Raw genomic sequence first — 13,522 nt, 5'->3', positions numbered from 1 at the left:
AGATTGGTAATTCACAATGTGGTGAGAGTGTGGGTAAATGGGCATTCTCATGCATGACTAGTAGACGGGCAATGTTCTAGAGGACCACCTGGGAAAATTGTCCAAAGTTGACCTAAGTGCACCCTTTGACCTAGAAATTCCCCTTCAATGGACTTTATCCTAAGAAAATAATTGGGTGTGTACAGTATAACAAAATTTGTGTCTGCATGATTAAGTTTGTTACATCACTGGTTTAATGGCAAAAGTTTAAAAATTGTCAAAATGTTCACTAATATGAAACGATAATAAAATAAATGGTTTTGTACCATGTATTACCTATTTTTTAAAAGTTAATTAAAAATAAATTACTGTGCAGACATGAAAAATATAACAGAGAGCCTTGTATATTGATATGAAAAGTAGTTCATATATTGTTAAATAAAAAACAGTGGGTCATCAAACAGTATATGTATTATGATTCTACATATATGTATATACTCACACAATTTTAGAGACTAATATAATTAAATAGTTTTACCTGCCCTAATTCCTAAAACTGTACGAAAATGACATACAGGAATTTTTTAAAAAGGCATACACCCACAAGAACCAGAATAGGGGAGAAGACAATCGCAAACTAGAGATGTCAAAATATTTTTGGAAGCTAAAAAAAGTGTGATGATAACTAAAGCCAGGGAAAGTGAAATCATCAACTGGCAGGGAATAAAATGAAGTAAAAAGTACATGTTGATAGTGGGGGAGGCTGTGTGGGTCGGGGGCAGGGAGTACTGTACCTTCTGCCAATTTTGCTTTAAAACTGCTCTAAAAACTAAAGTCTATTTAAATGGAGGAAAATGGGGAGAAAGTATAAAATATATAAATATATAAAAAGCTCATAGATGTATAAATACTTCTAAAAAGTTCATTTTTAGGGAGATAGTATAGTCAGAATTTAAATATTTACCATCTGGTCCTTTACAGAAAAGATCTGCACACTTCTGCTTAAAGAGGACCTTTGTTTTCTATTTAATAGTCTTCTGTATTATTTGAAAATTTTTTCCACATGTTTGTATTGCTCTTAAATATGAATATATATATATTGTGAATATATATATATTTAAAACTATTAAATCATACTGATTTTTTCACTCTCCCCAGCCCCACCCAAGTCAATCTGTTAGTAGGGAAGACACGGTAGATTTATGGGTAGATGACAAAAGCAAACTTTGAGGGGAACCAAAAGGAACACTCTCCAGATAGGGTGTTGGCCCAGTCATCCCAAGAGGGGACTGTGGCGGGCTGAAGTTGGGGGTGCAGAGCTCAATGGCTTACAGCAACAGCCACATAGGCCATCTTCTCCTGGGTGGGCTGATTGTGGTATTTCTGCAGCTTCCTCAGGAGCCTTGACATGATCCCGGTGGTACTGGGCAGCTTCACCTTCAGAGTTCTCCAAATCTCAGCCAGATTCCTAGAAATCCCAGAGTAAGAAGTTTCAGGAGAATGGCTATCTTAGGCCTATCATGATCACAATGTATTTAGAGTCTGTTTATATCTAATCTATAAGAAGTTTCTTATTGTTTAGTTCTTCAGGGTAGCAAATAACTTACTATCTGATTTCATAACAGTAATTCCCAAGGTTTTATAGACTGAAGTTCCCGTTGCCTCAGCATGGACTTCAGGACCATTCACAAACTGGCCCTGACTTACCCTTTCGGTCTCACAACCTCCTTATCACATACTTTGTGCTCTAGCTACCCCAAACCATTCACCTTCATCAAATAAACAATGAACTTTGAAACCCCTATACCTTTGCTTATATCATTTCCTTAAACTGAAAGGCTCTTTCCAAAACCCTCCTCTGCCCATCAAAATCCTTCCAGGTGCAGCCCCAATGTCATCTCTTCTATGAAGCCTTTGCCACTGCTTCACCATGTTGCTTGTGAGAGTGCCCATAACACTTTAAAACTTTGTTCTTTGTAGAGGTTGCCTCAGTCTTACAGGTGCTATTGTTAGTTCTCTGTAGGTGTGTCTCCCTGTTCCCTCTGAAGGCACAGATACCATCTCTGGCTTCTCTGAATCCCTCAGGGCCTAGCATAATGCCAGGTTTACAGAGGCATTCAAAGACATGCTTATTCAATCCAGTATATGGTCTTCAAATGTTAGCTAAGGTCAAACCCTGAAATAAAGCTTTGATCTTCCTTAGAAGATAAGCATGTAATAACTTCTCTTCTACCGCTGACTCAAAGGTAAAGCCTGAGTTATATAAACACTGTGAAGGAGTGTTAAGGGGAAGGAGAAGATTGGAAGTTCTCATGCTTTTTTCTTTCTTTTTTCTTAAATCTTTACCTGAGGCTATTTTCCCATTTATCTTCAGATAGAGTGGGAGAGAGAGAGAGAGAAACATTGATGTGAGAGAGACACATCGATTGGCTGCCTCCTGAATGACCCCGACCAGGGCTGGGGGCTGAATTGCAACCAAGGTATGTGTCCTTGCCCAGAATCGAACCCGTGCTTCTTTGGTCTGTGGTCCGACATTCCAGCCGCTAAGCCAAACCAGTCAGGCCAGTTCTCATTATTTTAATCCATCCTTTTATTTTCAAAATCTACCTAGGTATCTGTATGCTAGACTCAGTGTTTTTGTAAAGTGTGGTTTTCCAACTATCTACTCAGAATCTCTCTAAAAATTGAGAGGCTTAATGACTATTCCCATATTTCACTTCTTACTTTGTAATTCTATCTGTGAATAAAACAAAGTAAGTTTCTAAAGGACTCCTGAAGGGAAGGCTAGAGGCAATGTGGGATACTGAAAAGACTCATGACTAGGGAAACAGATAGTAGAATATTAACATTCATTCTGGGATGAAACTAAGAAATTCCTGTTTACATACTCTTGATTTTTCTCTCTGAATTCCTGGAGAAGTAAATAAACTACTTGAGAAACTATTTATTGTGAAAGAAATGTTTCAAAATGCTTTGGGTTCTGCACATTTGTAATTGTTCTGGGAATGCATGCATTTGAATTAGGAACACACACACACACACAGGCCTATAAACCAAAGTATATTATGAAAAAAAATCATCTGGAGAGTTCGTTGAAAATATGGAACAGGGTTCATTTCCTGTGATACTGATTCTGTAGATGTGACATTGTTTTTGTTTGCCCATCATTTGGGAATGAGCAATCATTAAATTGTTTCCTACCTTCCTGACATTTATTTTCGCTATTCCTTCGGTCTAGAATGCCTCTTTCACTCCCCCATCCTACTGTGCACTTGGTAATTCACACTAAAAATTCAGCTATGGGCAGCTCTTCTTGCAGAAATCTTTTCCTAATCCTTCATCTAATCAAGTCCCCTTCTAGGGGCTTCCACAGAACGCTGTTATTTTGTTTGGCATCCTCTGCTATTTATCTATGTCTGCTACCAGTTGGTGTGCTGCTTGAGGGCAGGGCCCACATCTTGTCCACTATTTCTCCAGTGCCTAACAGGACCTTGCACACAGTAGATGCTTTGAACAGACTCGTAGGAACAATTACCCTGATCTGTAAACAAACTAATGGACTTCAGGTAAATGAGCAAAAATATAATCAGAATGAAGTTTCCTAAATCATTTCCATTTCTAATAGATTCCACGTTCTCATATGATCTACAGCAGAAGTTCATTCTCAAAGTCGTCCAAGAGCTAGAACAAACACAAACAATAGAATAATGCTAAAATTGCACTTAAACTAACTAGATATATTTAATATTTGTACTAAATCATGTATTTTATATAAGAACCTAATGTAGCTAAGCTGAAGCAAGTAGTAAAGATTTAAAAATAGTGTATTAGGGAAATATACAAAAGAATATATACACATACATATATATATATATATTTTTTTTTTTTTTTAATTTTTATTTTTTTTGCAGAGGGGTCAGGCAGAAACTCCCAGATTTCTTACACATCCCGGGGGATTAGGAGCATCCTGCTTTACCTCTTCCTATTCCTAAACAACCCTTGTTGCTATGTCTTCTCTCCTTCCCTGCCCCGCTGAAACCTCCTTCCAGCATTTAAAATGGGAAGTTGGCATAATCGTGGGGTGTTTTTTTCTGTTTTGTATTAATTTTTTATCATCGCTTTTGCTTTTCATTCATGATCCAAATTTGCATATTGCATTTGGTTATGTCTCTTTCCTTTTTTAAAATTAGAACAGTGCCACCAGCACCAATTTCTTTTGTGACATTAACTTCTTTGAAGAGTTCAGTCCAATCATTTTCTAAAATGTTCTTTATTCTGGATTTGTTTAATCTGTTTAATTGTTATGCATTGTATTCTGATTTATATTGCAGGCACTTGTTTATATCTTACCTCCTCTGTAAGAATATCATTAGATTTCTTAAGGCAACCATATTCTACAATACTCACACACGTGTCACATACCCAAATTTAATCCAGAGGCTGTGCCAGGTTCTGTTACCTGTCATATGGTACTGGATAACATAGAAGGTGGCTGAGAACCATATCTGTGTACTTGGGCCTGGAGATAAACAAACTCACGATGGTTATGACTTGTTGGCGGATACTAGGCTGGCTGATCATGGATAGCTGGGCACAAAGAACTCTCATAATTTCTGGCACCTGAAGAGGGAAAAGAAGTGACTAAGACCTTAATCCTATAGGACATTGGTAGTTACTGAGGATATTGTGATTATTTCTGAAAGGTCCTGGGGGTGACTTTTAAAACAAAATCTTTATTATTTTTTTAAATGTTTGTCAAAACTACTTAAAACATATCTATCTGGCCCTGGCCGGTTTGGCTCAGCGGTTAGAGCGTCGGCCTGCGGTCTGGAGAGACCCAGGTTCAGTTCCTGCTAAGAGCACGTACCTCGGTTGCAGTTTGTCCCCAACCCTGGTTGGGTCGTGTGGGTGGCAACCATTCGATGTGTCCCTTTCACATCGATGTTTCTCTCTCTCCCCCTCTCACTCTATCTGAACAAAATATTGAAAAATGTCCTCAGGTGAGGATAAAAAAAGTAAAATTAAAAAATAAAATTAAATAAAACATATCTGTATGTATATGCATGTAAAGATATTTGGAAGAACATATATACAAAGATGTCAGTAATGTGTTTTTGAGTGACATTAATTTTTTTTCTAATTTTCCCTTAATAATTATGTATTGATTTTACAATAAGACAAACTACTGCATTTAGTGTTGCAAGGAAAGTAGGGTTTTTTCACTCCGACTCTGAGATTGGCAGAGGAGTCATACCTTTGGTCCATTTCTCTGCTTGAACTACTCTTCCTGCTCCTAGACTTGTGACTTCAGGGCTCTGGGGACATGTTAGCATCTCAGAGAGGCAATCCTCAACACCCTCATAGAAAATGGTTGTCATTACCACCAGTTGCCAGAAATTGGTTTAAGGTTGGCAGGTGATGCCATTCTGGCCAGTAAAACATGAGGGAGTCAACTGGGGGCTATTGAAAAAGACTTTCCTTTTTGATTAAAGGGACAAAAGAAAAACATCTCTCTTCTTCGCTGCGTAGTCTTGTCTTACTTGGTCATAAAGTCTGAAACTGTGGCAAGTACCTTATGGCTATATAAACAGGCCAAGTGGAAAGATGCGAAAGCCCCTGTCTCTCTAATAACACTTGAGTCACCAAACCAATCCTAGAACACATACTCTACTTCCAGACTTCTTATTATGTGAGATGAAAACTCTTGGTTTAAGCTTCTCACAGTTTTGGTTTTTTTAATAGCTGAAAGCACCCAGCTGATATTTGACCATCTCACTGTGCTCTCATTATATTGTTTTTTGCATCTTTGCTATTTTAATAGCTTTAAAAAATAGGTTTTCATCATTTAAAAATTACTATTCACTTTTATCAAAGTACACACAATTTTAAAGGTCCAGGGGTATTTCAAGGCTCTCTCTTGCCTACTCCCCAGGTCTGCTCTCCAGAGACAACTACTTTCATCTCTTTCAGTATATCCCTCCATATTTCTAAGTGATATAATTACATTGTTGTTTCTTTCTTTTTTTTTTTTATCCTCACCCGAGGACATTTTTCCATTTTTTGGTCAGGTAGAGTGGGAGGGAGAGAGAGGAACAGAGAGAGAGAGAGAAACATTGATGTGAAAGGAACACATCGAGTGGCTGCCACCCGCACGACCAACCAGGGCCGGGGACAAACTGCAACCGAGGTACACGCCCCTAGCGGGAACCGAACCCGGGTCTCTCAGGACCGCAGGCCGACGCTTTAACCGCTGAGCCAAACCGGCCAGGGCGCATTGTTGTTTCTTGATGTATCAATTTTAGATACATTTAAATAAACTTCCTTGATTTTATACGTACTAAATAGGCCCTAGTCTAGGATTACTGATGGTTTGATTTTTAAAAATTTGACACTGTTAATTAACTTGGATGAGGATCTAAATTGAAGTTACCATTCTCATATGTGCTCATTATATCTTCCCAGAAAAACAAGACTCTTCTGGAGAATATGAATTTTAAAAAACTTCCCTCCCTAGTTGCACACACAATGGTTGTTTATTATGTACTTGTTGAAAGGATGAATGTTCAACACTGACCAAATGGACTAAGGCTTTGACCTTGGTCTCCTTTATTGTTCCCAGCTGAATAGAAGCAGTAGATGAGATCTCAGCAGCTGCAGGAGGGAGAGGTCTTGCCGATATTTCAAACCCAGGAAATGGCCACTGAGCTTTTTACCTTCTCAATTTGGGACTCCGCATTTTCCACAAATGATACCAACAATTCTCCTGCTGATTTCTGGATATAGGGATGTTTCAGGTTTCTTAGTCCATTCAGTACAGTCAGTACAAACTGGCTGAGCTCATTTGAATCGAAAAAAACTTCAAAGATCTGAAATGATTTAGTAAAAATGAACTTCTAAGATATTTGGTATGATAGAGCCCTGAACAAGGAATCAATTCCAAGTTAACAATCAGAGAAGTGTTTAAATATGTACAATGCTGTTTACTTCGGTTTTGTTTATAAAAGTGAAAAACTGGAAGCAACATAAATGTCCACTGCTGGGTCTGTGCATGGGCCTTTATAGCTCTTTTAGAAAGGAGCTTTATTACTGAGATCCTCAGAAAGAGTCACACTTCTATAGGAACAGCACTAAAGGAAAGGCCCTAGTACTATATAGCTGACAGGGTCCCGCATATCTAAAATACCTTGTCTGGAGACAATGTAATAAAAGAATGTTTCATTCTGCTTCTCATCGCACTTGTCAGTGTATCAAGTCCTTCCTCAGATTATAATAGGTATAATTGACTAGGCACTTACTATGTGACAGGCATTAAGCAAAGCTTTTTCCATACAAGCATCTCATTTAACCCTTACAGCATTTGAGTTTATCTTAATTTTTACAGATCCCCCTTGTACAGATGAGGAAACTGATGCACAGAGAATTAAAATTACTTGATACCCTTGACCCTACATGAGTAAGATCCATAGGTTTTCTTTTACCCTCATCCCCAACACAGTGCCTGGTACCTAGGTAGATGTTTAAATATTTGGTGAATAATGAATAAATACATTAATTAAAAAGTGTATGGCTGCCCTGGCCGGTTTGGCTCAGTGGTAGAGCGTCTGCCCACAGACCAACGAGTTGTGTGTTCAATACTGGCCAAGGGCATGTACCTCAGTTGTGGTTCGTCTCTGGCCCTGGTCGGGGTCATTCAGAAGGCAGCCAGTCAATGTGTCCCTCTCATGTCAATGTTTCTCTCTCTTTCTCCCTTTCTCTCTCTTCTGCTCTATCTGAAGCTAAATAGAAAAACATCCCCAGGGGAAGATTAAAAAAAAAAAAAGTGTATGGCTTTTTGGATCAACTACATTCTCTTGCAGCTTTTTTTTGTGATAAGAGGCTGGGTAGGATTAGGAGGACAATTAATGGGGGCAGAGCTTGTCTGAATATCTACCCAAACAGTGACACTGGCCCCATATGATATTGCTAGACCTTTCCCTAAAGTATTTTTACCATTTTACATTCCCATGAACAAATGTATGAGGCTTCTGGTTGTTTCCCACCCTCTTCAACATTTTAAGTTGTCTGTCTTAATGATTTTTGCCATTCTGATTACCTGGGCAATTGTGAAGGGACAATTGTAGAACTGTTTAATACTGTAGACTCCTAGGAGTTCTTGACAGTTTTTTATTGCTCCTCTCAAGACTGGGTGATTTTTCTTGTCCTCAGTGATATCTGAGAAGAAAATATGAAATATTGATACTTTCTGGCTCATTTCCTTCTTAATTTTGTGAGTCTGGTTGATCTCCAGGTTGAAATGAACACCCAGATCTCACCCTTCTTGTCTTTTTTCACTTGAATAAAAATGCCTGGGGAAGGAGTTTGTTAATCTGAAGGCTGATTCATTTCCCCTCTTGTTATAGGACAATAAATGAGAAGGGCTGAAAGAAAAAGAAAAAGCTTTTTTGTAAGAGCAGAGCTTCTGAATGATTTAGAACAACCAAGACATGCTAAACCATTGCCCATGGATAAGGACTTTTGAGGCATCTCCCGATGAAGCTCAGGTCCCCACAAAAAATTGCACAATTTTGTCTGTCTGATAATTCTGACACCAGAACTTCTTATGTGTATGGTTTTGCTGATTATTGAGTGTGCCCATACTCCCTCACAGTGCCTTGTTTTTCTCATGTTCACTAGAAATTTATCTATGGGAAGTGTTTGAGCCCTTAGTTGAGGATACTGTCTCTCCAACTAGAAAATAAGCTCTTTGGGGAAAGGGACCTTGTTTGTCTTGTTCACCAGTGTACCCCTTAAGAACAGTAAGTTATTCATGAATATTTATTGAATGAATAATCAGTTGTATTTACCTGACTATATGTCTTGGTAGGCAGTCCTCATACTCAGAGCTGCCTAGAGGTTAGATTGCTACTTTAGGAAGCACAGAGCTTCCTTATCCTTAGGATGAGTGAGCCCCCAATTACTTGGTGGGGACAAAGTAGACTGAGACTCAAGCACTGGGAGGATGCTTGGTTAGATATCTTATAAAGTCTCTTTTAATTGGGATGATTCATTCTTGACCACAATATCTTCTAAAGTCTCTTCTAACAAAGAATTATTCTTTCCTTGACCACAATGACCTTCTTTCTACTTTTCCAACTCCTCAAGCTCATCATATCTGCCCAAAACCCTTCCTCATGCTGTTCCCTCTGCCTTGTACGTTCTTCTTACCTTTTCACCTGGCTAATGTTCTTTATTTTTCAGATTATCTTCAGGGAGGCCTTTTCTGAACTCCACACTATATTTGATTTTTATTCATAGACCCTGTAATTTCCCTTCACAGCAGTTATCTTTATTTATAATACCAGTTATTTGTTGATTTTTTGATTCTGTGATTTGCTCACTAGACTTAGTTATATAAGGACTGGACCGCTTGTGTTCTAGTTACTGTTGTATCACAAGTAAGTACTCAGTAAACATTTATGAGACAAATAAATGAATGAAGCCCTAACTAATGGCAAGAACCTCCTCCACTTCTGACCAACCTAATCACTCCAGTGTATACACAGGGCTACATGTTTAGATACGCTTAACTCCATGGCCATGTACATGGCTGACACTGATGGGTCTGATCCAGTGTTATGACTCTAATTATTAAGTCAGTGTTGCTTTATCCCTGCCTATGGACTATATACCTTTCTCATTATAAACTACTGTAAACAGGTTTTCTAGGATGTGGGGAGTGAGGGCACAGGAGGATTGGTGCTTGCATTATGCTAGAGAATTTATTCAGAGCTTGGCTGCCTTCAGCAGTGCCTTACACTTCAGCCGTAAGGTGATATGCAGCAGGTAGTGCATGCCCTTTGCAGCCTCCTCGGCCACCTCTTTCAATGGGTCCCCACACAGTAGAACCATCAGAGCCACTAGGTGTCCAAGTCTTTGGAATCTCAGTGGAAGCTAGTTAGGGAGAAAAGAAAAATGCTATTAGAACACAGGTGTATTTAGTGCCTTAGATTTAAGTTGTTGAGAAGTAATTCCACTTCCACCACATATTCAAAAGAAGTGCAAGAGTTGTATTCAGCCCTTGGATCTCTTTAGGGTTAACATTTAACATGTATGGATACAAATACCCGTCAGATGATAGTAAATGTGGCATCTTTTAAGCTGAGTAAGCAATCTGAAACATGAAAAAGTTGCATATAAAGATGTTTATTCTAGCACTGTTTTTAAAGGGCCCACACTGAAAATAATTGTCCAATAGTAAAGAGAACTACGGTTTAGCCATTCTATGAATATAATCATTAGGAATCACGTATCCTAGGAATTTATAATAAGGTAGAAAATGTGCTAGTCTTCTAAATGAAAAAGTTGGAAAAAAAGTTAAGGTGATCATTTAATACTATTTAAAAATTTTATTTATTGATAGTTTGCTCTCTTATGAAAAAAAAGTAAAGTAGCTGATAAAAACCATACCAACAAAATAAATAAAATTTAAAATAAATAGTGAAGCCCTAGCCGGTTTGGCTCAGCGGTTAGAGCGTCGGCCTGGGGTCCTGAGAGACCCGGGTTCGGTTCCCGCCAAGGGCGTGTACCTCGGTTGCAGTTTGTCCCGGGCTCTGGTCAGTCATGCGGGTGGCAGCCACTCGATGTGTTCCTTTCACGTCGATGTTTCTCTCTCTCTCTCTGTTCCTCTCTTTCCCTCCCACTCTACCTGAACAAAAAATGGAAAAATGTCCTCAGGTGAGGATAAAAATAATAATAATAATAATAATAATAATAAAATAAATAGTGAAGAAGTGGGATAAATTTTTAAATGAGGGCAGAAAAGATAAATGAAGTTGAGTTTGGTTAGCAGAATGTAGAGTCATCATTTGCTTGAGCTAGGCCATGCAGCTAGGCACCAGAGCTAAGCTCTGAATGTTCTCAGGGCTAATGCAATGTCCCATGTAATTTAAATTGCCCATAAGATAAAAAGTAAATAGCTATGCAGAGAAAGCACAGCTGTTTCTAGGATTGAGGCAGAAAGAAATTTCTTCTGTGGCTCTTCAGAAAAATACACTGCGATATTGTGAACAATAGCCTCTACAATCTATTTTCAGTGAACACAGCAACATATACACAAAGCTGTGTAACATTTTTCATTCACTGATATAGCCTTCATTCATTCAGTCAATCGATAAATACTGAGTGTCAGTTATAAGCCAGGTATGACTTGCGGCTAAGGCACTGTGACTGGAACTGGGGATATAAGCAGTGAATGTCACATAGAGGTGATATTATTGTTGGAGGAACATAAAGGAATAAATAAAATACTATATTATCAAACTGTGACGTATGCCATGATGAAGAAAGATGTACAGGAAAAGGATAGGAATTGCTATTTTATAATGGTCAGGGAAGATGCCACTAATGTTAAAATGAGGGATTGAGCCGTGTAGAAATCTGGGAGAAAAGCATCCCAGGCAGAGGGAATAGCAAGTACAAAGAGAAGGGACGGTGTGTGGTGTTTCTGAGGAACAAGTAGGCTAGGTTGTCTAGAGCAAAGTAAATGAGAGCAAAAGAAATGGGAGGTAGATGAGGATGGGGCCAGATCACATAGCAACTTAGAAAATAATGTAAGGATTTTGGGTTTTATTCTGTGTGAGCTGGAAAGCCATTGGAGGATTCTGAGCAGAGAAGGAACATAAGCTGACCTACATTTATTCAATAAATATTTAATTGAGCATCTACTATTGTAACATGTTCTGTGCTAGGCACTGGGGATGCTGTGGTAAACAAGACAAACATGATCACTGAAGAAATTTACATTCTATTAGAGCAGCGGTTCTTAACCTGTGGGTCGTGACCCCTTTGGGGGTTGAATGACCCTCTCACAGGGGTTGCCTAAGACATAACAGTAGCAAAATTATAGTTATGAAGTAGCAACAAAAATAATTTTATAGTTGGGGGTAACTACAACATGAGGAACTGTATTAAAGGGTCACAGCATTAGGAAGATTGAGAACCACTATATTAGAGGGAAATAAACCAAAAATCAAAAAAGAAATAATCAAACAAGATAACTTCTGATTCTAAGAAGCCATGGGAAGGAAAGAGAGGGATGAGATAGAGAGCAAGGGTAGATCTATTTGTAAGCAAAGGCCTTTTTGAGGTGGAAACATTTAAACTGAGTACTCAAGATTGAGGGGAAGTTAGCTACGTGAAGAGTTGGGGAAAGTCATTCCAAGCAGAGGAAGTAGTAAGTGCAAAGGCCATGAGGCAGGAAGAGCTTTTTATGGTAAGGAATGTAAAGGAGGCCAGTGTGGCAAGGGTAAGTCAGGGAGTGCAGATGGGCAGGCAGGGGCTAGATCATACAAGACTTGTTTTCTTAGAACAGTTGGAAATTATGGGATCAAAAGAGTGACGTGGGTTTTAAGAAGATTACTCTGGCTACATAAAGAGAACAAACTGGAAGGAACTGAAGTAGAAACCCCCAACCCAACACACTCATGCACAAAACGTGCTCAAAAGGAATTTTTAAAAAAGTCAACAGTGGCTATCTCTGTGGGCCCTCAGATATTTTCAGATTACATTTATTTATTCATTCAAAAACATTTACTATACAGTATGGTTATGTTCTAGTTCTTGTGCTAAGCAATGGGGATGTAAGATTAATAAACACAGTACCTAGCCTCATGCTGCTTGAATTTTAGGAGAAGGGTAGATACGTGAATAACACTAAGTGCCATGATATTACACGAGTCACCAGTCTGGGAGTCATAAATAGCAAGGGAAATGGACAGTAATAGGATAGCTTTAGATCCTTCCTTCTCTGCAACTGAAGGGCTGCTTACCTTCAAGTTGAGATGCATGCATAAGCACTTTAGAACTCGAGCCATGGTGGCTGCGGCTCTTTCCCGCTCATGGTCTTCAATTGACAGTAACCATGGGTCCATGTGCTATGAAAAATGAAGGGGGCCCAAATGATTTATCAGGAAGATCTGGGATAACACCATCATTCTATTTGAAAAAAATGTGGAGAGCCCTGGCCAGTTTGGCTCAGCGGTTAGAGCGTCGGCCTGAGGTCCAGAGAGACCCGGGTTCAGTTCCCACGAAGGGCAGGTACCTCGGTTGCAGTTTGTCCCCGGCCCTGGTTGGGTCGTGTGGGTGGCAGCCACTCGATGTGTCCTTTTCACGTCGATGTTTCTCTCTCTCTCTCCCTCCCACTCTATCTGAACAAAAAATGGAAAAAAATGTCCTTGGGTGAAAAAAGAAAAAAATGTGGAGAGAGAAGTTCCACATGTGACTATTATGTCTGAAAATATTTTCCCAAATGATAAACTAGTTTTGGTTGGAAATCAAAGTGGCGGGATGACAGACAAGGCACAAAGACCTAGGGATCCAGGTGGTCCAGCTTCCTTAAGGGCTTATTTTCTAGACTTATTTTCCCTTCATCCCACTTTCTTCAATTATTTATTCTATTCTTCTGTATGTTTTCAGTTTTCTGAGACCTGCTTTGGAAAGAAAGGAAATTAATGACATGCTATGAAAGAACTCTGAGGATGGGAAAATTGCATCTGCCTGCAACAGT

At 39.0% G+C, this 13,522-nt stretch overlaps 1 protein-coding gene across 1 annotated transcript in view; it reads right to left on the bottom strand.

The window, feature by feature from the left end:
- Positions 1 to 13,522, bottom strand: part of MROH8 (maestro heat like repeat family member 8) — a 53,473-nt gene that overhangs the window by 21,057 nt on the left and 18,894 nt on the right. Inside the window, exons 8-13 of the mRNA XM_036244516.1 lie at positions 12,786 to 12,890; positions 9,774 to 9,909; positions 8,072 to 8,190; positions 6,693 to 6,845; positions 4,439 to 4,599; positions 1,312 to 1,447 (exon numbers count right to left, since the gene is read on the bottom strand). Coding sequence (XP_036100409.1) covers positions 1,312 to 1,447; positions 4,439 to 4,599; positions 6,693 to 6,845; positions 8,072 to 8,190; positions 9,774 to 9,909; positions 12,786 to 12,890 — 810 coding nt within the window. The remainder of the gene's footprint in view (positions 1 to 1,311; positions 1,448 to 4,438; positions 4,600 to 6,692; positions 6,846 to 8,071; positions 8,191 to 9,773; positions 9,910 to 12,785; positions 12,891 to 13,522) is intronic.

Source organism: Molossus molossus, unplaced genomic scaffold, assembly GCF_014108415.1.
Source record: "Molossus molossus isolate mMolMol1 unplaced genomic scaffold, mMolMol1.p scaffold_m16_p_6, whole genome shotgun sequence".
Taxonomy (NCBI): Eukaryota; Metazoa; Chordata; class Mammalia; order Chiroptera; family Molossidae; genus Molossus; species Molossus molossus.
The sequence above is the reverse complement of the archived record's forward strand: the minus strand, read 5'-3'. Positions and strand labels throughout refer to the sequence as shown.